At 37.9% G+C, this 21,809-nt stretch overlaps 1 protein-coding gene across 20 annotated transcripts in view; it reads left to right on the forward strand.

The window, feature by feature from the left end:
* NCOR1 (nuclear receptor corepressor 1) overlaps positions 1-21,809 on the forward strand; it is a 152,108-nt gene that overhangs the window by 89,178 nt on the left and 41,121 nt on the right. For 17 of the 20 annotated variants that reach the window (XM_027625485.1, XM_027625486.1, XM_027625496.2 and 14 more), the window contains 6 exons: positions 820-882; positions 3,172-3,311; positions 7,608-7,734; positions 10,260-10,809; positions 12,936-13,065; positions 15,367-15,562. In XM_027625485.1, coding sequence (XP_027481286.1) covers positions 820-882; positions 3,172-3,311; positions 7,608-7,734; positions 10,260-10,809; positions 12,936-13,065; positions 15,367-15,562 — 1,206 coding nt within the window. Of the gene's footprint in view, positions 1-819; positions 883-3,171; positions 3,312-7,607; positions 7,735-10,259; positions 10,810-12,935; positions 13,066-15,366; positions 15,571-21,809 lie in introns of those variants that run through there. The other 3 variants (XM_027625495.1, XM_027625497.1, XM_027625502.1) reach the window with 2 other exon arrangements.

A 21,809-nucleotide genomic window follows, 5' to 3' on the forward strand; every position in this document is an offset into this window, starting at 1 on the left:
GCTTACAAAGTGGGAGCTCACAGGGGTTTTTAAATAGAGGAATGCTGTACATAGATTGATGTTTTAGAAAGCTAACTAGTGACAGTTGTGGAGGTCAGGTTGGAGAGAGTAAGGGGCTGGAGGCAGAGGAACCAGCCAGAGGGGCGTCACTATGTACACAGTGGCTCAGGCAAGGAGAGGATGGTTCGGGAGATTAGAACTGACACACATCATGGGATGTGAGTAGTAAGTGGGAGGAAGGATTAACAAATCGGTCTGAGGGGGTTGTTAATAATTCAAGTGACTGGACGGATGGTGGTACTATTAATTGAGAAGGGGAATATGGCAGGAGCTCATTTCATGTCTGATAGTCTTACTTTCCTTTCTAATGTAGAAGGGAGAATGTGCAGTTTGTGGTCCATCTGTGTTCACTAGGTTTCATAGGGCCTCCAGGAGTGCGGACGAGATGGGGGATTCAGAGAGCAGGAGAGAACGGTGCCTGGGCAGGAAGGGGGACTGTTGTTTCTTCCTCCGACACTTCAGGAGAGGAGGAATGGGGCTGGAATAGTGGGAAGGCGGTGGTGAGGTGGGACTTCATAGGAACTACAACAAACGTGTAGACGTGGTGGAACTTCAAAGACCATTGAGAAAGATCCTAACGGAGAAGCCTTGACTGTTCCCTTTAGTTGGTGGGGAGAGCCTGCCCCCGTCCTGTGTCCATAGTTTCCTTCACCTAATGCTTCAGACAGGCTTTGTGTCAGACAGGCAGGTCAGTGCCATCTCATCTGTGAATGAACTTAAGTTTTCTCTGCCTTACTGAGGTCTCTCTCTCTATTTCAGTTTCCACAGAGCCTGTAGAAACCTCTCGATGGACAGAAGAAGAAATGGAAGTCGCTAAAAAAGGTAAGTTATAGTTCTTTAGGTTCTTCAGGGTTATTAATAAGTCAGATGGAATGAATTTTTTTTAATTGAAAAAAGAAGGAAATTCTTCTGCGATGGTAAATAGAATTTAGAGGTAGACTCGAGTTCTCTATGATGGGGTGGTGCCCTCTCAGGTAACCCTGCTGTGCCTTGCTTAAGAGGCCCAATTTTGAGGGATTTAAGATTCTCTGCATGGTTTTATTTATTTTATTTTTTTTTAAGATTTTATTCATTTCTTTGACAGAGAGAGAGAGAGAGAGAGAGCACATGCACAAGCAGGGGGAGTGGCAGGCAGACGGAGAAGCAGGCTCCCCGCAGAGCAGGGGCAGCCCGATGCAGGACTCGATCCCAGGACCCTGGGATCATGACCTGAGCTGAAGGCAGACGCTTAACCAACTGAGCCACCCAGGCACCCTGCACAGTTTTATTTTGAATGTCATTTTGTTGGAGAGCAAGTGGACTATTCTCACTTTTCCAGAATAGCTGTGATTCAGTGTTTTGGAGGATATTTTAATATGAAGAGTCTATATTTTCTGTTATTTAAAAGTTGGATTTAATAGGGTGGTACATATCTCCTCAGTTTGTATTTGTAAGGCATTTGGTTATAAACTAGTAAGAAAGTGCACCGCGATTCAGAGGACAGGGCATGAACTTTGGAGCCAGACAGAGGTTTGAATTTTGTCTCTCCCACTCATTGCCCTGATCTTATTTTGGAACATTATGAATCTTGTGTTTTTCTGTTGTTGCTTGTTAAGATAGTATAATTTGAAATTGAAGTAGAATTTCTAATAGGATAAATAATTGGTTTATAAATGAACAATAGTTTTTGTTTTAAATAAAATAATTTTGAGAAAGATTAGCCAACCCTTTTTGGAGTTAAGTACTTACCTTACAATTCGAAACAGAAATTATTGTAAATAAGTGGACTTCTTAGTGACACATTTCAGATTTATTTTCTATTTAATAGGTAATGAATGATACATTTAAGAGTCATATAAACCAACTTTACCAAAAATAAAGCAGTTTAATGTGTTCTGTGCTCACAATATTTTTATTTGACGTTTATTTGTCATGATTAGCAAATTCGTGACTTGTCATGATTACATGTATAACTTTTTAAAAGATTCACATTTTTGGGTGCCTGGGTGGCTCAGTCGTTAAGCGTCTGCCTTCAGCTCAGGTCATGACCAGGGTCCTGGGATCGAGCCCCACATCCAGCTCCCTGCTCCGCGGGAAGCCTGCTTCTCCCTCTCCCACTTCCCCTGCTTGTGTTCCCTCTCTCACTGTGTCTCTCTCTGTCAAATAAATAAATAAAATCTTAAAAAAAAAAAAGATTCACATTTTTTAAAAAAAGAAAAAAAAGATTGACTAATTTATTCTCATCTGTTATCAGAATGTCAGTGGAGTAAAGTAGATATTAGCTACATCATAGAGCGATCTTTTTCAGGTAGATACACCTCCATAGGACTCTTCTCAGCTCTGTTCATGTATCAGAAGGATTTGGAAGTGAACTTCTAGTTGTCATTATTAAGGAAGCTACTCGCATTAACCTTGAAAAAGTGATGTTTTTCTATAAATTGTTAAATTTGTACTGGAAATTCATGCTTGGATACACCTGTGTCTAAGTATATCCCTGTCTGTATAGCTCTCTGTGTATACGTGCATTTATATACCCATATTCCTTGTACATAGGTATGTGTATGTACATACATTATTTGGTTAAAAAGTGTCAGGTTGCATAGATTTCTGTAATGCATTGTATTACCACAGGTTTGTTGTTGTTGCTGTTTTTAAAACTGGTTAATTTTTTTGAGGGCATTTCTTGATTGTGAATGGATTGAAGACATGCTGATTATAAATATAGTCATGTATATCTTTATTTTGTGTTAATTATTTATAAGATTACCTTATTAACTTTATATTGATACACTGTTTCCAAAGACTTAGAAGTATCTCATCACTCAGTTTATAAGTTGTTTGAGTTGTTACTGTGTGTCTGACGTCCTAGCTCTCTGGGAGATACATAACAAGGGTGAAGTTGAGCCCTTCCATTAATGACATGTTTTAAATTTGGGTGGCAAGATAGAGCTGTCATTGAATTTCGTGTCAATACATATTTAAGTATGTATTAAAATATATCAATAAATAATTGAAATCACATTTTTAGTGTTAATGATTTTGAAGACTGTAATTAAGTTGATTTTATTATTTCTCTTGTTTGCTTTATCAGGTGATTGTTCAATTAATCTTTGGTCTGTTTTTCAAATATAGGTCTTGTAGAACATGGTCGTAACTGGGCAGCGATTGCCAAAATGGTGGGGACTAAAAGTGAAGCACAGTGCAAAAACTTCTATTTTAACTATAAAAGGCGACATAATCTTGACAACCTTTTGCAACAGCATAAACAGAAAGTGAGTATATCAGAGGTGGTGAATATTTATTTATTTATTTATTTTTAACTGATTTAGTTTTTAACCAATAGTTTTTTGTTTCGTTTTGTTTTTGAGCTTCAAATACTGGCTTTGAGAGAAAGTTTTTTGTATCCTGTATTTTTATTTATTACATTTACCTGTGAGGGATATGCTAGTTTCTCTGCACAAGTTGACTTTTTCTCTGATGACTGCCCAAGGAACAAAATTCCCGTCAGTAGGAATGGCAGTTCAGTACTTTTGAATTACGATAGATGGGATTTGAAAAATGTAAACATTTTAGAGTTTGAATTGAAAAGTTTAGTTGGAGTTCTGTTGACCTTGTTGAATGAATCGATATGGCATATTAAAACCATTTTCTCAGAAAGAAAGAGTCCCTGAGATAAATAGTAAAATCAGAAAGTGTAAATTATTGAAAATTCCTTAACGAGGAAGTTCCAATGCTCTCAAAGTCTGCAGAGCTCTTTGAGGATTCCATGAGGCCAGAACTGTTTTTGTACCAATACTAAGATGTTACTTACTTTTTTCCACTGCGTTAGATTTGCATGGACGGTGTCCAAGGAGCTGTGAGAGAAAATGTTGGTGCCTTAGCATGAATCATGGCAGGGCACCACTGTGCTAAATACTCAGTGTATTCTTCATCTCCAGGCATTTGCAGTTTAACAACAAATATGCCAATTTCACTTGTCCTTGGCGAAGCAATAAAAATTAGCTTTATTAAATCTTGACCCTTGAGTCCATGTGTATGATGAAATGAGAAGTGTGCATAAAGCCCTTCTGCTCCATACCAGAGTATGCTGGTTCTGTCGAGGGAAAGGACTTTTGCTATTGTTTGAGTTCCAAGCTGAACTAGCCTCCCTTTTTTTAATGGAGTTTCAGTTTTAATTGGAAAAATGACAGAAAAACTATGGTTTTTCAGACTTGGATCCTTGGCAGACATTTTCTTGAAAATGAGTGAGACTGTCTTTCAAAGAAAGCAAGCAGAAGTATTTGTTGCCACTTTTAAACTTCGAGCTTTTAAGCAAAAATGGAAACTTTGTCTTCCTCACCATAAGCTTAATATCTTCCTAATACTCAAAGACTTTTCTGATGAGATCAGTGACAGTAATAACTAATATGATATTTTGACATACAGTGAAATGTATGCAGATTTGAAAAATCTGTGTAACTCCATAATTTCCAGATGACCAATTTGTGATGTCACAGTGGATGTCATGTATGGATAAAAGATGTGCAGAATATTTTTTATTTTTAATTTTTTTTTAGACTTTATTTGAGAGAGAGAGAGTTAGTGAGAGCAGGAACACAAGCAGGGGGAGGGGGAGAGGGAGAAGCAGGCTTCCCCTGATATGGGGCTCGATCCCAGGACCCTGGGATCATGACCTGAGTTGCAAACAGACTTAACGACTGAGCCACCCAGGTGCCCCAAAAAACTACTTTTTTACTAAATTATCCATTTGTTTTGGAATGTAGTTACTTTGTATTAAAAGTATTTTTTATGTTGACATGTAATGGGTTTGTTATTTTTAAATGAATTAATAAATATTTTAAATATTTTTGCTTTAATTCAAATATAGTAAGTATCATTATATATATCTCATGAATAGAACCTCCTTAGGGTCTTGAATACTTTAAGAGTACTGTATCCTTAGACCAAAAAATTTTGAGACTCATTGAAGAATGATAGAATGTGTAATAAAAGGGTAGATATTTAAATTTGTTAGGGTTTGGACTTTTAGTAAATATGAGTATATGAAATATAACATTGACTGATTTTAAAAGTTATATACAGAAGACCTTTTAATGTTAAAAATGAAGATATAAAGGTTAAAAATGTGTTGTAGAAACTAAAACAAAGGGAAGAAAGTAATAAAAGCTCTTCTGACAAGAGAGACTTGACTTCATCAAATACCACTTACGATGTTTGGGGAAAAAAAATCAAGTAAAGAATAAATCAGACATGTTTTTAAAAGATAAGTCAGAGTTCTCCAGAGAAACAAAACCAACGGGGGGGTGTGTGTGTGTAGAGAGAGAATATGAGCGAGTGATTTATTTTTGAGAAATTGGCTCCTGTGACTGTGGACACTTGCATCTGACGGTGCAGGATGGCAGGCTGGAGACTTAGGGAAGAGTTGTAGCTGGAGTCCAAAGGCGATCTGCTGGCAGACTCCCTTCTTGCTGGGGGTATGAGGGGTGGAGGGGGAGAGCCAGGAGCCATCAGTCTTGGTTCTATTAAGGCCATCAGTTGGGTGAAGCCCCCCTACCCCCTCCACATTCCGGAGGGTCATCTGCTTTGCTCAGAAGTCCACTGGTTGAATTGTTAATCTCATCTAAAAAACACCTGCAGAGAAACATCCAGGATAATGTTTGACCAAATGTCTGTGTGCTGTGGCCCAGCCAAGATGACACATAAAATTAACCATCACCAGTGTCTTTAAAACTTCTTGTTAGGGACAGCGGACTTCGGGAGGTTTTTTTGTTTTTGTTTTTTCTTTTTGAGTGTTTTATCATTTTCAAAAAGGTTTCAAGAAAATGTGACAAAATGTCTAATATCTATTAAAACGGAGTGCAAGATAAAGAGGTGTTACATTTCCATAGGTTTGAATTATTACATTAAATATTAGTGAGTACTATCATACAGTGAAGAAAATGCTTGGAGAAGTAGTAGATGATTGCATGTGAACAGAGGAATGTCACATGGTGGTGGTGAAACATTGTCTTTTGTATATTCATCAGTGGAAATACCAAACAGCACGGGTGGATATTGGCAAAGGAGGGATACAGCCTCGACACTGGAAAAATCCCTATATGAGCTACTATCTAATTCCAAAAAATATTGCAGCCTTCATGCAGTCTTCCTAAAGCTTTTTAAAGAGTGTGGCCAGAGGATTCTCTCCCCTTGCATTCCTGTGAGGAATGTAGTGATGAATTTTTTCTGGCCTCAGAATTACACCTAGTTCTATGACGGACACTGGGACGTGATTTTTTTTTCCTCTTGACTTAGTTACTGCTTTAGGTTGGATCCTAACACATAATTAACAGTTGGGGTAGCAATAATTTATTTTCCTCTGTGAGGAGTGTCCCCGGGGGAGGCCTGTAACTAAAGGCTGCTGAGTACAGGCTCGGTAAGAGGCGGAGAACAGAGCAGATGCCAGGGCTGGGATCTTCGGGTCTGCAAAGACAGGAGATCTTACGTTTCATAATTAGCAACATGAGATTAAAAATATAATAAATAGCTGATGTCTGACACTTAAATATATGCACATACGCTCTTACAGATGTGTGATCCCAGTAGAAGAATGAGCAGTTTTATGTAAACACATTATTTGTGGAAGGAAAAATCCTGTTAAAGGAAAAGGGAATATGTTCTCATTAATAGTAAAAGAAATTCAGTAAAAGTAGTAGTAAAAGAAAATAGTAGATAGTAATAGTAGTAATAGTAAATAGTAAATAGTAATAGAAAATAGTAAAAGAAATCCAGTGGTGGTTGGTGACACCAGTGATCAGTTGTTGCTTATGAAATCACATAATTCTTAATGTTAGGGAAGGGAGGTTATTGCAGCATTATTAGTGCAGAACATTAAAATTGACTAAATACCTTAAAATAGGAGAATTTTAAATATCTATTGGTACGGAGTGCTTTCATGGAACCATTAATATAGTAATTTTAAAGAATTTATAATGTAAAGGTATGTTCATTTCATGATTAAGGTTAAAAAAAGTAGGATAGGTAACTACATTGGGCAGTCCTAGTTTTATTTACATGTACTAGACATAAACATACGTATACGCGTATAAAAGACTGAAAGGAAATGTATCAGCATAGTTAGAATCTCTAGCTGCTGCAGTTATGAGCCATTACTGTTTTTTCTTAGCAATTTTCTGTGTCTCCACAGTCCAATGAATATCTTATTTTTAATAGAAAACAAAGGCATATGTTATTTTTATTAGAAAAATACATTATTTGGAGAGGAAGACTAGCAGGAGTTTTGTAATTTTTGGCTCTTTGTACATGTATGGTGGCAAGCAGTTTGAAAAATGGTCCAAATGTAACTTTTGATCAGTTTGATGAGAGCACTCCATCCACACAAAAGGCCAGTTAGTGGTTCCCTAGAGGCAACCGAATATTTACCAGAACAGTTGTCAGACAGGCAGCCTTCTTGTTAAATATGTGTGTATCAGTGTTCTGTGTTATTTCAGATCTGAGAATGTTCCTTTGTTTTCTTTGAGCTATTTAAATCATGAGTAATTTAATTCAACACTCTTTTACTCCTTCAGACTTCACGGAAGCCCCGTGAAGAGCGAGACGTGTCCCAGTGTGAAAGTGTAGCTTCCACTGTTTCTGCTCAGGAGGATGAAGATATTGAAGCTTCTAATGAAGAAGAAAATCCAGAAGACAGTGAAGGTATCTTAAAATCTTAAATTTAGTTGTGACTTCGACTAGTTCAAATATGTAATTACTAGCTTAGTCATTTTATTTAAGAATTGCTTCATTAAGGAAACAGTTCTTTCACTGTTTTCATAGAGACCTTAAACTTGAGCACAATGTATTTATTCATTCAGTCAACAAATACGTATGTAGCACCTGTGATGGTCCAGTTGGTACAACCAGAAGATCTTTAAAATGGCAGTTCAGGGGCGCCTGGGTGGCTCAGTCGGTTAAGCGGCGGACTCTTGATTTCGGCTCAGGTCATGATCTCGGTGTCGTGAGATCGAGCCCCACATCGAGCCCTGCACTGAGCATGGAGCCTCCTTAAGATTCTCTCTCTCCTTCTGCCCTTCCCTCCCCCCGCCACCCCCGCCACCCCCACTGCTCGCTCACTCTCAAATAAATAAAATCTTAAAGTCAAATCAGATGTCAGTCCGGCATCAGTAAGCTGTCTGTGCATCAATATCACTGCCACCTTTTATGTGTCCAGTTAGTATCATTGATTATGTTTCTGTCTTTATTGCAATGACTTCGATTTATTTCAGTTTTTACACTGACTCACACATGTCACACTTATGTTTTCATGTAAAAGTTAATGACGCTAGAAGCCCCGTAGAAAAGAATGTCAACCCAAGAAACTTAAGAACAGAAATAAAATCCTTTTTGTCACTTGAACAAATTAATGACCACTTTCCGAAAAAGTAAATTTTTTCTTGAGTTTTTGCTAATTAAAAATTCCTAATTTATTTCAATCACATTACTGTTAAAGTTTCTGAAGATTTCTTTTGTGAATTGACTGCTTATGAAGTGGGAATTTTCAGTGATTTTAGTAGCTCTTTATATATAATATCTTACACATGTTCATGCTTTGTATATACATATTTTCTCCATCCCATTCACTTTTTGTTTTATTTTTAAATTACCAGAGTTTAAGTTTTGTATGTAATTAGAGCTGCTTAAGTACGTTCCTTTGAAGGCGCTCATATTTTAAGCTTAGGAAGTTCTATACCTTCCAGGAGTTTCAGAAATATTAGATTTCGTTTTATTTTTTTCTGCAAGTTGTTGTTGGCTTTGAAAGTTTAATTTTGTTTTGAATGGGTTTTGGCTTTCAACATCAGGTAGCTTTTTTTCTGTGAGGTTTTGTGGAAAATGAGGCCCGTGTGGCAGGAATGAAGAGAATACTGGAGCAGAAGAGTTTTGGTAAGACTTGGCTTTTAAAAAGCTCCCTCTGGTGTTGTTGAGACTGGTCTGAGGTGGAAGATAGGAAGAGTTGTTTCTGGACTACAGGGGCAGTCGAGCAATTGAACACAAGTGGATGTTCAAGGGATATTTTTAGAGAGAAAATCTATGATATTTATCTATGTAGGATATGGGGATAAATGAGAGGAGAATTAAAAGATTACTCCTCAAAAGGTTTCTGGTTTAATTAGACAGTAAACACTAGAAAAGTACCTGATTTGGATGTGTTGAGTCCCCAGACTTCGTCTAGTGCAGGAAATACTGAATTTGTGATTCCTTTGAAATATCTAGGTAAAGATGTCAGAGATTAAAACCATATTTATAAAGTGAAACCAGGGATGTGGGGAAAGACCAGGGTTACAGTGTTAAATTAAAAGTCCATGTAATGTTACTCTAGAATTTTCCTGTCTAGTGTGTGGTACTCACTAGATACATGTGGCTATTGAGCTCCTGAAATGTGACTGGTCCAAATTGAGATGGGCTGAACATGTAAAATGTAATCAGATTTTGAAGACTTAATACCAAAAAAAGGTAAAAATGTTATTACTAGTTTTCTATATCACTATATTTCCACATGATTACATGTTAAAAAGATAGTATTTCAGACCTACTGGGTGAAATATGTTGTTAATTTATCTCTTTTTACTTTTTTAATGTGGCCACCGGAAAAATTAAAATTTTAAGCAGATGTAACTCATATTATGTTCCTATTGGATGATGATGTTCTAGACTGTCAGGCTTCCTGGGTCAAAGGAAAAGTGCAGCCGCAGGCTGGTAGAAATAAACCAAATACCATTTATGGGAATGGTTTCTTGTTTAGTTTTGGTTTTCATCTGTCTTCATTTTTCAAATTTCATATAAATTTTATTTATTTACTTATTTATTTATTTTTATTTATTTAAAAAATATGTTTAAGAGTTCTTAGTTGCTCAGTTACTCTCTACACCCAGTGTGGGGCTCGAACTCACACGACCCCGAGATGAGTCGCACACGCCACTGACCAAGCCAGCTGGGCGCCCCTCATACGAATTATTTTTAGATAGTAAAAGCTTTTACGCTTTCCGTTTCAGAAGGTGAGGATCATTTGACCTCTCCCTTTCATGCTCTGGGAACAAACACTCTAGTTTCCCAGTGGCCATAAGACTTCACTGAGGCCATCCGAGGAGTATCATTCGTCCCAAACAACTACTTTCAAGCATGGCTCTGTCACCACCTGAAACATGTTCATTATCAGATTTTTATGCCGTATCATTATCTTTAAGGTGCTGAAAATAGTTCTGATACAGAAAGTGCTCCTTCTCCTTCACCAGTTGAAGCTGTCAAGCCCAACGAGGATAGCACTGACAATGCGACTTCTCGAGGAAACGCAGCGCCTGGGGCTGAGCTCGAACCCAGCACAGAACCTGTACCCTGTGCATCTCCCTCCTCAGCAGTGCAAAGTGCAAAACCAGTCGAAAGTGAAAGTGTGGAGACACAGGCGAACGACAGCATTGCGGTGGAGGCAGAGCCGATGGATGTCGAACGGCAGGAGCACGGTGCTGAAGTGACTTCTGTTCTTGACCTCCCCACGCCTGCCAAATCAGACTCTGTAGACGTTGAGATGGGGGCGCCGGAAAGCAATCCATCCAGAGTCGAAGGTGATGCCAAAGAAGGAGACCTGGAGAGAGCCAGCACGAAGACAGAGCCTAGAGATGAGGACATGGTGGTGGCCCAGCAGATAGGCGCCCAGAGGCCCGAGCCCCAGTCAGACAATGACTCTAGTGCCACCTGCAGTGCGGATGAAGATGTGGATGGAGAGCCCGAGAGGCAGAGGTGAGACTCGCTCCTCTGATCCTCTCCTGTTCTTTGCTCTGTTGGAGGCTGACTGAGTCACAGGACGGTGCTGGCTGCAGGGATTATTCCTGTACGAATATCGGCATCTTAGAGGTAGTCCGCATGCTTTTAATATTGGGTTATGATGCTGTTCATCTGTTTCAATAACCAAGAACAGTTGTGTGATCATGAGTTTCCAATGAAAAAGATGATGTTTTTCTACACCGGTTGTTACATGCATTCTATGTGTAGCTAAGAAGTGGATTTCATCTAACAAAACTTGTGATATGAGTCACGGATGGCTGCCATTCCTGGTGTTGGAAGCGGTAGGGTGTGGTGGTGAAGGCAGAGGCAAGAGGCATTGGCTTGTTTGCTCCAAGACCATATGGCCTCAAAGCAAGCCCTGCTGTAACTGTGTGTTCAATGATAGAAAAGGTTGACAGGAAAACATGTTAAGTGTTCTGAAAATATTTGAGAAAGCATAATTTAAATACAAGATAGTGGTAATTATCATGATCACTTTGTATATCAGTTAAAAGTTTAGATTATTCATATTTGTAATATAAAATATATATAATACTGATTAATACAGAACTTTTAGTCATTAAATTAATAATATAAAAATCTATCCTGTCTTTATGGTTTTCATAAAAATTATGGTAAAGATTACAGTAAAATTACAGGAATAGATACTGCTTTATTTAATATATGTACTTGCCTTGGGATTTCCTTTTCCTTGAAAGAAAGAGAATCACCTAGAATCACAGTAGAACGTTTGATTGGCACACATTCTAGAAATGAATTTGACTAAAACATCATTTAATCAGAAACCCAGTTCAACTCTTTCTTTTTCTCCAACTGCCCATTTTTTAATAAGAAAGAGGCAAATAAGCCACTCAGCAGAGAGCCAAATTCTGTTCATCTAAGATGAGAATTATCTGTGTTTTCCGCTATTGGTTTTGGTAACTATATTTATAAGTGAAGGAAAAATTAGGATGGTAGTAATCTTAAAGGATGAACATCCTAAGAGCTGAACATGATAGTAGTCTTGAAATTCAGAAACTCCTTGTAAATATATGGTGGCCTTTGAATAACACTCTACATCAGTTCCAAACTGTCAAAAGAACACTTCCAATTTTCTACAACTTTAATACCATCTTTGTGTTTCATGTTAAGTGTTGTTTTCTTTTATACATTCTAATTTTCTTATCACTTTGTACTTTTTAAAATGTTCATCTGACCCCAATAACATTGGGAAGTCTGATACAGCCTGAAAGGTACGGCACTAACGTATGATCTCCCCAGTTCACATACTGGGTGTCGTAAGCTCCAGTGTAGATACTGAAACTGAGTGAAGCGGGCGGAGTGTGGGGTGGCGGGGGCTGTGGAGGACAGAGCAGCACGTGTGTTGGAAAGGGCAGCTGCTACAAGTTCAGCATGTGGTTGCCACGTGGGTCTGCTGCTTCTGTGTGGCTCTTTCTTTCCACTCTTGATGAAAAACCAGGAGTCTGGAATTGGGGGTGAAATTCTCAATTTTAGTATGGTAGTGGGCAGATGTTTGAAAAAATACCCTATGATCCTGGCAAAACATCCTGCAACAGGTAACTAGTTTGTAATCTATGTTAGTGGTAGACTAGGACCTAATATTTTATAATGGAATGTATTCAGACTGGATGGTTAGATGCAGATGATTAAACTCAGAAAAATTTCAACCTATAAATCAGTATTAGGTGTCTTTACTTGGAAAATTAGCATTATAGATTCCCCTTTTCCTTGCTGTTCAAACATCTTCTAAGGTTGATGTGTTGTGTGTGTGTACATACATATTGACTTAGAAGTAATTATGATTAGGGGTACCTGGGTGGCACAGTCGGTTAAGTGATGGACTCTTGGTTTTGGCTCATGAAGTGATCTCAGGGTCGTGTGATCAAGCCCCATGTTGGGTCCTGCACCCAGCACAGAGTCAGCTTGAGATTTTCTTTCCCTGCCCCCCACCGCCTCTCCCCCTGCGCGCACTCGCTCTCTAAAATAAATAAGTCTTAAAAAAAAAAGAGAAGGAATTATGATTGTACATTTAAAGTCTTAAATTAGAATATATTTATCTTTTTTTTTATTGCCAATTGCAGAATGTTTCCTATGGACTCAAAGCCTTCATTGTTGAACCCCCCTGGATCTATACTGGTCTCATCCCCAATAAAACCAAATCCACTGGACTTGCCACAGCTTCAGCACAGAGCTGCTGTTATCCCGCCAATGGTAAGTTTTCAAAGTGAGTAAGAGAAGTAAAGTTGAGAAACAAAGACGTTTAGAGACATTTCTTCTCTTCTTTAATCAGTACTTGAATTTTTAAAAAATTATGGTGAAAAACACACAACATAAAATTTATCATCTTAACTGTTTTTAAGCGTATGGTTCAGTAGCGTTAAATATATTCATGTTGTTGTGAAATAGATCTCCAGAGCTTTTTCATCTTGCAGAAGTGAAATTCTCTTCCCATTAAACCGTAACTCTCTTTCCCCTCCCCCAGCTCCTGACAACCACCATTCTACTTTCTGTCTCTCTGAATTTGGCTGGATACCTCATATAAGTGGAATCATAGGGTATTTGTCTTTTTGTGACTGGCATGTTTCACTCAGCATAAAGTCCTCAAGGTGCATCCAGATTGTAGCACAGTCATAATCTCCTTCCTTTCTAAGACTGAGAATATCCCATTGTATGTATATTCCCACATTTTGTTCAGCTGTTCTGTCGCTCTGTTTGCTTTTTCAAATGGATTCATTGTGATGGTTGATTGAAATGGAGATTTCCATGGGGGGGGGAGGGGGAACAAAACAAAACACCAAAGGAAGTGTAATCCTCTAGCCATAAAATATTCGTAAGCTTTGTTTTTGTTTTGTTTTCCTGGAAGACAGTAGTTGAATATATAACTAGGTTTTGAATATTTAGAATGAATTCTAGAGATTATGGCTAACTTCAATATATCATTCCAAATCTAGTTTTATTTACATTTTACCTTAGTAATCTCTACAGGTTTGACTCTCTTTTGACACTGAATTCCAACCTAGGTTATTGCTCCTTTACTTAGTAATGTTTTAGCTCTTGCTTTCTTCAGGGGATAAAAATTTGTTCTGTCTCACATGATAATTGATAAAAGTTAAGTGTGTGCTTATGATGGACTCACACACACAAAAAATCATTAAACATTTGTTCCTTCATTGATTTACTCAAATGGACTTTTATTAAGTGTCTGCCCAGTTCAAGACAACATTGTTAATGCTGTATGGAATATTTATATATCATAATCTCTGACTTCAAAAAACATAGAGATTGTTCTTGATAAAAAGACTTAGAAAAATATTATAATAAACTTAAAATGAATTATAAAAATGTGACGCTTTGTTAAGTTAAAAAATGTAGTACGGTCATTTCAGAGGAAGGAGAGCTTCCTTCTTAATAAGACAACTAAAGAAGACTCCACATAGGAAATAATATTTTTTGGAACAAAACAGTTCATTTGGCTTTATGGCAACAGGAGGAAGAGCCATGTTTACATAAAAGCCAAAGCACGAGGGCAAGAAAATTATGTGTATGTTTTGGGCTCAGTGAAAAATTCTACTTACAGTAGCGGAAAAAAACTATGGAAGTCTTTATTTAGATAATAGGTTCTAAAAAACTCAGAGCTCTACTCTTTCCCAGAATTTTTTGTATTCATGAAGTAATGGACTGTGTTAGGGGCTGTTTATTTAGTATTGAACCAAATAGGTTGGGTTCTTTCCTTCCTGAGTGAGAGAGACAGAAAATAAACAAACAGAAAAACCAGCCCTATTATTGTGAATTGTGCTATTGTAAGCGTTGTGTACCCTGAAAGAAAGAAGCAGGGCTGCTGTAAGGAGGAAAATGGGAAGGGACGGTTAGGGATGGCCTGTCTGAAGACGGAACATTTTAACACCCATCCTGTTGTGTGAGTTGGTTGTGGGAGGTAAGGCGGATCAGTCAAGGACGTCTGCCAGGTTTCTGGCTTAAGCTGTTAAGGTTCGGTTTCCTAAGAGGGAGGTCACTGAAGGAGAAGCATTGAATGTAGGAAAGGAAGAGTTCCCATTAAATGCAAGTTTTGGGGTGCTTTGAGATGCCCAAGTGGAGCTGTTAAGCAGCCATTCTGTGAGTATGGGACTTGGAGCAAACGTCTTAGAAATAGAAATTGAAGAGCCATTAACATGTAGATGACATTTAAATGCACAGAAGTGGGTGTGATTATCTAGAGAACCTAGAGAGGAGAGCTAGGAGCCAGGGCTGAGCCACCAGGGGTTTGACCATCTGCAAGTTAAAAGCAGACAGCAGTGTTTTAATTTCTGATTTTGATCTCTCTTATGTGATTTGTACTGTGTTCAGTTCTGAAAGTAAATGTTCAGCACTTTAAGCCTTTTGTAATTGAAGATTACTTTAACCAAAAAGTGGCAAAATCACATCAACCAGTACGTTACAGAAATAAGCATTATTTGTAACAGAGGGTCGTTGTTATGTTGGTCATTGGCGTATTTAGATTTTTTCTTCCTGTAGGTTTCCTGTACCCCATGTAATATACCGATTGGAACCCCAGTGAGCGGGTATGCCCTCTACCAGCGACACATTAAAGCAATGCATGAGTCCGCACTCCTTGAAGAACAGCGGCAGAGGCAAGAACAGATAGATCTGGAATGTAGAAGTTCTACAAGTCCCTGTGGCACCGCCAAGAGTCCAAACAGAGAGTGGGAAGGTAGGTAGAGCTGTCACCGCAAAGAACTTCTCTGAAGGGACACACAACTATACTCCAAAGTAGTGTCCTTTGTGCTTTGTAGTTTATCTGCATGTCAGGTGATTAATTCCTCTTGTCCCCAACACAAAATTCCTTTAAACTGACCTCAGTTAAACTTTTGAGGAATGTTACTATCATTGACTACTCACAGGCGGCAGTTACATTTGTAATGGTTTTTGTTAATACGAGTTTTCTGATATTTCTCTCTCTGCTGGAAGACTGTAAAAGCCATGCTTTCTGCTCCATTCATCTGACTTTTCAGAGTGAGAATTGTTACCCTGTCCTGCAAGCAGATCACATGTAACAACAGGGCAATACTCATTCTCTGATGTGATGGGAGACAGCTGGTGTAGAGTGTCAGTCGTACCTTGACGCAGCTCTCACCCCAGCCTTCACCACTTGTGTGGCCAGGGACAAGTCCCATAACTTTTCTGACTTTAGTTCTCTCATCTGTAAATTGCAAGTTATAGATTGATCCATCTATCTATCTGTCTGTCTGTCTGTATTTCTTTCTTACTGAGATTACAACCCATAAAAAAGAATCAGCATTTCAGTATCATTTTGTAACACATGGCTCAGCGTTATTCTTTACATAATATTATATGTAATACAGATACAATTTATAATAATAATTAATGTATCAGCATATACATAGTAGAATAGATACCACAAAGGTACTGTTATCATTGTTATGTCACTGTTGTTATTTCAAGTGACAAATTCGAGTTGTACGTGCTCTTTTTTTTTTAAGATTTTTTTTTTATTTTTAAGTAATCTCTACACCCAACATGGGGCTTGAACCCACAACCCTGAGATCAAGACTCCCACACTCCACCTACTGAGCCAACCAGGCACCTCTATGCATGTTCTTTTTAGTTGTGCATGATACAGTTTCTTTTAAAGGGGGGGGGTGATTTCTAAATTGTAATAAATTCTTCTGGCATGGTTAGGAAATGGCACATGTGTTCTGGTTGATGGTTGGCTGACTTATGCTACAGTATGCTTAGAATATAAGACTATAAGGTCTTTGTTACAATGGTTTAGGTTTCTTGGTAATGATTCAAAAGACTTTGCAGAGCCTTAGATAAGTAAGAACAGTGAGCTGTAGAATGTCATGCATTTCAAGGGCTATTTAATACAAAATAGGAACTGTGGTACTTACGGATCTTGACCACCCTCCCCTCCCCCAGTTACACCCAGTTATACCAGTGATGAGTTATTATATGACACACTGAACCTCTTGTGTTAGAGTTTTAAACATAAAATTGCTGGTGTTTTAAGTATAAATCTTATGCTAGTAAAAAATATGAACCAGAGTAGTAATACCCAGCAAGGCTGGGGGTATAATAGGTGCTAAATGAATAGTTCTTTCTTTCTTTTTTCTTTTTTTTAATTTTTTTTGTTATGTTAATCACCATACATTACATCATTAGTTCTTTTTTTTTTTTTTAAGATTTTATTTATTTGTTTGTCAGAGAGAGAGAGCACAAACAGGGGGGGCGGCAGGTAGAGGAAAAGGGAGAGGGAGAAGCAGGCCTCCCCGAGCGGGGAGCCCAATGTGGGACTCGATCCCAGGAACTCGGGATCCGGACCTGAGCCAAAGGCAGATGCTCAACCGACTGAGCCACCCAGGCATCCCAATGAATATTTCTTGAATGAAGGTAAAAACGTTGATGATTTGGGAGCTTTTAGTAGTTAGTATTTAGAATCCTCAGTCGCTAACTCAGTAATTGACGCAGTTTGTGCTCAGTAATTACATGTTGAAGGAATGAGTTAAATGGAGTATAAATGGACTTAGAAGCACTTGTCTTTTGAGCAGTCCAATTATGAGAAAATCTGTCATGATGAGAATGATAAATTATAGAGTAATTTAAAAGTCTGTTGATGTATTCCCCACATAAATGATTTAGAATAAATGTTGGGAGAATTAAAACCTAGAAAAAAATGACATTCAAATGGTATTTGCCAGAGTCATGCTAAAGCTGAACATTATTTACTTAATAATATCTGGATCATTCTATAATATGCATATCACATTATTATTTTAGGACCTCAATATCTTTTTTTAAGATTTTTATTTTTTATTTTTATTTATTTTATTATTTATATTTTATTTATTTTTATGTATTATATTTTTTATTTATTATTTTTATTAAGATTTTTTAAAGATTTTATTTATTTATTTGACAGAGAGAGTTAGTGAGAGCAGGAACACAAGCAGGGGGATTGGGAGAGGGAGAAGCAGGCTTCCCTCCAAGCACGGAGACCAATGCAGGGCTCAATCCCAGGACCCTAGGATCATGACCTGAGCCAAAGGCAGACACTTAACGACTGAGCCACCCAGGAGCCCCAAGGACCTCAGTATCTTTTCTTGATCTACCTTACGATCTTGATCTAAATTACAATGGAAGCTGTCTGAATCAGACTAGAGCCCAAATTCTGAGCCTCTAAAAAATGAACTACATTTCTCTGTGGTCAGTCACATTAATCCATGTGGTTTAGATGAGAGTGGTATCCTAATTTTAATCATAATGCAGTGGTTTTAAAACCATACTGTAATTATATTTTTTATTAAAGTGATACTGAAGTGTTTATTAATATGACATCAGTTTGGTTCAAGGTGACTCCAGAAACTGGGGTGGTTGATTACATTTTATCTCAAGGGTAAGTTCTGTTTTAGCTCATCTAGTATGTGTAGTTATTTAACGAAGTGCCTGAAGACTCTCCTGAATTTATAGCTAGTTCAGTATAAAGGATAATTTCCCTTATACTTACACATCTCCCTTGTATAATCATATACTTACCATTAAATTGCTTGTATGCAGAATGTTTGATACAAATGTTTTCAATGCATTGCCATAGAATGTTAAATATAGTGAGAATGTGGATTTACCTATAAACTGTCACTAAACTGGTACAGTTTGCTTGAATTAGGACCATGGTTTTGACTTTTCCCTTCATGGTCTCATTTAGAAAGTAATAGGCAGCATGTGTTTGATTGTATTCATCATAATGTTAGTGGCAGAAATAATTATTGTAGGTGTACCCTTTTTAAGTGGTGTAAGCCTTTACATCTGTAGAAACACTTGGGAAAAACCTGAGAGAACAGTTGTTTTCACTTTCCAGGAGCATTTACACAAGGTAACCCCTACTTCAGCGTGAATCCTTTTTTTCTGGAGTGAGGAAACTCAAACGTACACATGTAGAGAGTTAGAATTGAACTTGCAATGCAGGTTTAACAGAATCAGTTCAGTCCATTTAAGAGTTAATGCTTCTCTGCAACTGAATCTAGTCTGTTTATTTTGTTGTTTATTTTTTCAGCTCTGAGTACATGAAGACTTAAATACCTGTATTTAGAACCATCTAAATTTCCGCTTTTTCTTTAACACTACCTTGACAAGATAGTTTCCACGTTATTAGAAACTTACTGGAAATGGTAAAACAGTCACACAGAATTTATAATAATAGCTTTACCATGTTAAATTCTCTAGAAAGGAAGACATGATTTTCTTTTGGTTTATTTTATAAATCTGCACAGTGTTGGGACATTTAATCTAATTCATTATATCAGTGTGTCTAAGGAGGGAAGAGTACCATCATCTTGATGGATACCCCATAGGCATCTGAAATTCAACGCCCAGTGCTTTAGCGAGACATTATTGCCACGTGGTTTCGAGCTCAGAGTCAGGCTTACACTGCTGGTAGCGTGACCTTGGCTGGGCACTATGGTGTGATTCTTTTGAGGTTCAGTTTCCTCATCTATGAAATGGTATTAATCATCCCACGGGGCATGAGGGCTCAGTGAGATAATTCATGTGATTCACAGTGCTCTGCACAGAGTACATCATATTAGCTGGTATTACTAGAATTGTTTCTGGTTTTTAAAAATACCTTAGTAAGCTGGAGAACATTTATTCCTTGTGCTAATGAATCTTTACCCAATTACAAACCTTCCACTTAATAGTGAGATGCTAGAGACCTTCTCTCGGGATGGAAACTGTCAGGTGCCAGCTATTACTTACTGTTGTGCAGTAAAGAAAAAGAGAAACAAAAATAGAAGTAGCTTTTTGAAGGGAGAAGATAAATCATTGTTCACAGGAGAAGATTATCCACCTAGAAAGCCTACAAGAACCAACTGAAAAGTGATTAGAACAAAAAGGAAAGTTCAAGTTTCTCAGAAAAAAAAAAGGGTCTACAGAAATCGCCATCTTTCTTTCCTATAGATCTGCAGTAATCATTTATACAAGTAAACTCATGCATATGAAAAAGATGGCTTTCCTAGCCACAAAATGTAAAATACCTACAAATAATTTTTAACAAGGAATTTATAAATAAGACCTATAGGAAAAGTCTAGGTTCCTCGGTTAGAAAGCTCATTATTATAGAGCATCAGGTGTCTTGTATTCATAAATTTAATGCAAGTCTAATGAAAATTGCAGTGACATCTTGTTTGGAGAATGATTTTAAATTTTGATTTATCTAGAAGAATAAATGGGTAAGACTAGGTAAGCAAAAGAATAAGAAAATGAATGGGAATTTGCTCTGTCAGACATTAAAATAGCCCACATTTAAGTGGTTTGGGTTACAGATGATTTTCCTTTTCCTCTTTGTGCTTCTCTGATTTTCCAAAATTACAATGTCAATTTCATTTTAAAAAGGAAAAAAATTATATAATATACATAATTATATGTATTTTTAAGTCTTAATGTGACTGCATATCTGTTATGCCCTTTAAATAAGTTTTTTTATACTTTATGTGGAGGTAAATTATATGGAGTCATTTTTTTTTTCAAGATTTTATTTATTTTTTTGACAGAGAGATACACAGCGAGAGAGGGAACACAGGCAGGGGGAGTGGTAGAGGGAGAAGCAGGCTTGCCCCTGAGCAGGAAGCCCGATGTGGGGCTCCATCCCAGGACCCTGGGATCTCATGACCTGAGCTGAAGGCAGACGCTTAATGACTGGCCACCCAGGTGCCCCTGGAGTAATTTTTATTAGCATTCTGGTAGTAAAATTCATAGTTTTATAAACTTGTGTAGGTTTTTTTTTTTGGATTAGTTTGATCTGCGTCTTCTAAGAAAGGCTTCTTACATTTCTTAATTATGTTTATTTCTCTGAAAATTAAGTGGTGTGTTTCAACAGGCTAAATATAAGGGTTGAAATTCTCAGAGATATGACTGATTCAAGCAAGACTTGCATTTTCCAAATGGCTGGATAATCTGATGTTTGCCTCTTGTGATCTTTATTGCATGTGAAAACACTTGATTTTCCTAAGAAGAAGGAAGAGATGTTCTTTTTCCTTTAAAGGGAAACATCATAATTGAAGTTTTGAGGGTTTTATTAGGTCATAGTGATGGTGCATACACAGAAGATTTAGATGTATAGGGTTTTTAAACCTCTCTGTGGGTGGACTCCCCTCCCCCTACAGGAATTTTAGATTTTAATATTAGTATATATAGTCGGATCTGCCCCTGGATGGTGTGGGCTTGGTCCTTTCACACTTACTATTTTAATTTGGGGTTCTTCCCTTATTTTGATAACTTTAACTTTCATAGGAAAATCAGTCGCCTATATGCCTTATGCTGAGGTCAAACGTGCTCTAGAACAGGAAGCACAGATGCACAGTCCCGCAGCAAGGTCAGCCTCACCGTGTAGGCTCTCTCCGAGAGAAGTCAGTAAAGCCGCTCCACAGCCTGATATGAGTGCAGCCCGCTATAGTGTCCCGCCAGGTAAATACTGTTCCTCTGTGCGGTGGCTGCTGGCCATCTCCCTACAGATGCTAGGCTCAGGTGGTTTGAGCTCGTGAACAAACTGCCTTTCCCAGACGTGTCCTTCCTGTTTCAGAATTATTTTCTTGTTTCTGTGCATCCCATCGTCTGTTGTATTCAGTTGAGCTTTACTGGGCCACTGGGAAATTTGTGTTCACACATGTATACTGTGACACTGACTGGCTTTTAAGGGTATATGTACTTTGAAAAAATCTTTAGGTCCCCGCCCCGACCACAAGAAATTCAAGTCTGTGAGAGCCAGGATCAGTAAACGTTTCTCCAAGTAGGCCAGATGTAGAGAGGGTGTCCAGCTGGTGGTCGGCCATGTCTGTGCGTTCTACAGAGTTAGAGTATCAGCTGCTCCTAAGAAGCAGGTCCAAAGAGTGATGGAGAGAGAGAAAAGATTGTGAAAGATTGTCCTTTGCCTATGCTAAGCAGAG

Source organism: Zalophus californianus, chromosome 16 (genome assembly GCF_009762305.2).
Source record: "Zalophus californianus isolate mZalCal1 chromosome 16, mZalCal1.pri.v2, whole genome shotgun sequence".
In the NCBI taxonomy this organism is placed as follows: Eukaryota; Metazoa; Chordata; class Mammalia; order Carnivora; family Otariidae; genus Zalophus; species Zalophus californianus.